This window comes from Micropterus dolomieu, linkage group LG02 (genome assembly GCF_021292245.1).
Source record: "Micropterus dolomieu isolate WLL.071019.BEF.003 ecotype Adirondacks linkage group LG02, ASM2129224v1, whole genome shotgun sequence".
Taxonomy (NCBI): Eukaryota; Metazoa; Chordata; class Actinopteri; order Centrarchiformes; family Centrarchidae; genus Micropterus; species Micropterus dolomieu.
The window spans coordinates 25,323,332-25,326,161 of record NC_060151.1 but is presented as its reverse complement, the minus strand read 5'-3'; the positions used below and the strand labels follow the sequence as shown (position 1 = coordinate 25,326,161).

General features: G+C 41.5%; 1 protein-coding gene across 1 annotated transcript in view; it reads left to right on the top strand.

Annotated features, from left to right (window-relative positions):
- Positions 1–2,830, top strand: part of slc4a1a (solute carrier family 4 member 1a (Diego blood group)) — a 14,258-nt gene that overhangs the window by 6,125 nt on the left and 5,303 nt on the right. Inside the window, exon 12 of the mRNA XM_046035583.1 lies at positions 1,253–1,456. Within this exon, the coding sequence (XP_045891539.1) occupies positions 1,253–1,456 (204 nt within the window). The remainder of the gene's footprint in view (positions 1–1,252; positions 1,457–2,830) is intronic.

Sequence of the window (2,830 nt, the reverse complement as noted above, 5' to 3'; positions counted from 1 at the left end):
AATACCTCTTCATGTCTGTTAAATATGAAGGTACAGCCAGCTGGCAGTTAGCTTAGCTTAGCATAAAGACTGCACAGGGGAAACAGTCTGGCCACTTACCAGCACCTCTAAAGCTCACTTGTTAGCATGTAAAATCTCATTTGTTTAATATGTACACACATTGAAGCATTTAATGACAATTTACTATTTTACATGACGCTACGTGCCAGTCACTTCCTGGCAAAGGAATAGTTTGGCACATGAGCTCACTTAAAAAGGGCCAATTGTTGAAGCAAATCGGATGAGCGTGTGTCGAGAAATCTAAGGACAAACATACATATATACGGACAGACAGACTCTTTCCATTGTACCTTAGCACCGTTAAGCATGGTTCGAATTATGGGTAGGGATTGCGGGGGTCTGACCCCCCTAGTTAAGGATTGGACCCCCCCAAAAGAGACAAAACCAACAGTTCAGGGGGGTATTTCTTACCTGTATTTGTAAATATCGCAATATATTTCCCGTACTCATGCCTTATATTCAAGAATCTTGTCTGTCTGCATCACTCGCGGCGCAGCTGCTCCAGTCGGTGCATCACACACTAATGGAGGCGCAGCAGGTTAATGTCAGTATTTAACTATCTAGCTGCTTTAATACACTTAACTTTCCTACCTTCAGAGATTCGTAATTAGCATTTTACTTACCCACCTTATTCATTTCACTATGTAATTTCATATTTTATGTAATTGTCAGCTAACACTGGAGTTCAGGCATGAGCAGTGAAATTGGGGATTAGTTATTGTAGAGATACATTTTTACATCAATATAGAGTTTTTTATTTCATTTGAAGTCTTTTGTGAGTCCTTTCACAATAAACATGGCATTAGTTTTAACTTTGAAATTTAACTTTGATATTTGCTAAAAAAAAAAAAAAAAAGAGTAGCCTAAGTTGAAACTTTGATGAGAATGATTTGATGACATTAATTAAATAAGCAAAGATATTGTAAGCATTGTAAGATTTTAGTTCACTGAAGCCCTCGTCTGTGCTGTACTGGGTTTTCTTTTGGACCTGGAAAAAAGGTTGACCCCACTGTATAATTCGCACTCTGCCGTTAAGTTGAATTCCTATATGAAAGAAGAAGAAAACAATGAAAAAACAACCAGACCAAACAACAAAAGTAGCTTCTGCTGGAGGAATTAGAAAAACACATATAAAAAAGGCAGATTTAGTGTAATCAGTATTAACGTCATTTTTATTTGATTACTTGTCCAGTCGAGAAACCTCCAGAGGTGCCGCGAGAGGACCCTCTGGCCCGTACCGGCTATCCCTTTGGTGGGATGGTGAAGGACGTGAAGCGCCGTTACCGTCACTTCCTCAGCGACTACACGGACGCTCTGAACCCTCAGGTCCTCGCTGCAGTCATCTTCATCTACTTCGCAGCCCTGTCCCCAGCCATCACTTTTGGAGGGCTTCTGGGTAAAAGAGGGTTCCTGATAGAGAGATGTGTCTTTTCTCTCTGGCTCCATTCATTTGAGTTCATTCACCATATATGATATTGTTAATAATTCTCTCTGTTCTCTGACCCTAGCTGACAAAACAGAAAAACTCATGGGCGTGTCAGAGCTTATGATCTCCACCAGCGTCCAGGGTGTCATCTTCTGTCTCTTGGCTGCCCAGCCTGTCCTTGTCATAGGCTTTTCTGGACCGCTGCTGGTGTTTGAGGAAGCTTTTTTCTCTGTACGGATGAGTTGTCACTCCTGAAATAAATCTGACCCCCCTAGTTAAGGATCATTAACACCTATTTTCCTTTGTTCATTACACACTAGTTCTGCAAGTCCCAGGGCATTGAATACATTGTGGGCCGGATCTGGGTGGGGATGTGGCTAGTAGTGATCGTGGTCATCATCGTGGCCGCAGAAGGCAGCTTCCTGGTCAGATATATCTCCCGCTTCACTCAGGAAATCTTCTCCATCCTCATCTCTCTCATCTTCATTTATGAGACCTTCAATAAGCTCATTAAGGTTTCCTCACCTCATCTCTTCATGTCTTTCACATCACAGACACCATTTCCCTTTAGCCACCACTGTAATTGCCTAATTTGTTGTCTCTTAATATGCTTCCTCTGACTTTTCATCTCCTCTTGCTCAGATCTTCAAAACCCACCCTCTGATTCTGAACTACGATCATCTGAACGACTCAATGGACAACCCTTTCCACCCAGTTGTCAAGGAGCACATTGAGATTCATTCAGATGGCAACGTAACCGTTCATGAGCTTGAGATTGAAAGGCCTTACCCCAACACTGCCCTGCTGTCCATGTGCCTGATGTTTGGTTGTTTCTTCATTGCCTACTTCCTCCGCCATTTCAAGAATGGTCATTACTTACCCGGGCCGGTAAGATCAACCTTCTATATTGGTGTAGTTTTGAAAATAGTAGTGTAGTCTGAAATATTCTAAATGAAAAATCTGCCATGGTATATCCTTTGCTCTCTGTCTCATTAGATCCGTCGTTTGATTGGAGATTTCGGTGTCCCCATTGCTATTTTCTTCATGATTGCTGTGGATATCAGCATTGAGGATGCTTACACACAGGTAAGTGTGTCGTAGTGAGTTGACTCCTGTCACGTAACTCACATCATGTGGATTATGATATATCTAAATACTTTGCAGAAGTAGTGTATGCAGTACAGCAAATTGAAATAACGTAGACATATTACTATTAAGATGACTTTCTATGACAGTCATTGTCAAAAGGTTTAGAGCATGCATTTAAGGGTGAGGATTTTGTCGAATTACAAGTGCAACAATTTTGAGCCGTTAAATTCATGAATAGTCATGTTCACCCCGGCC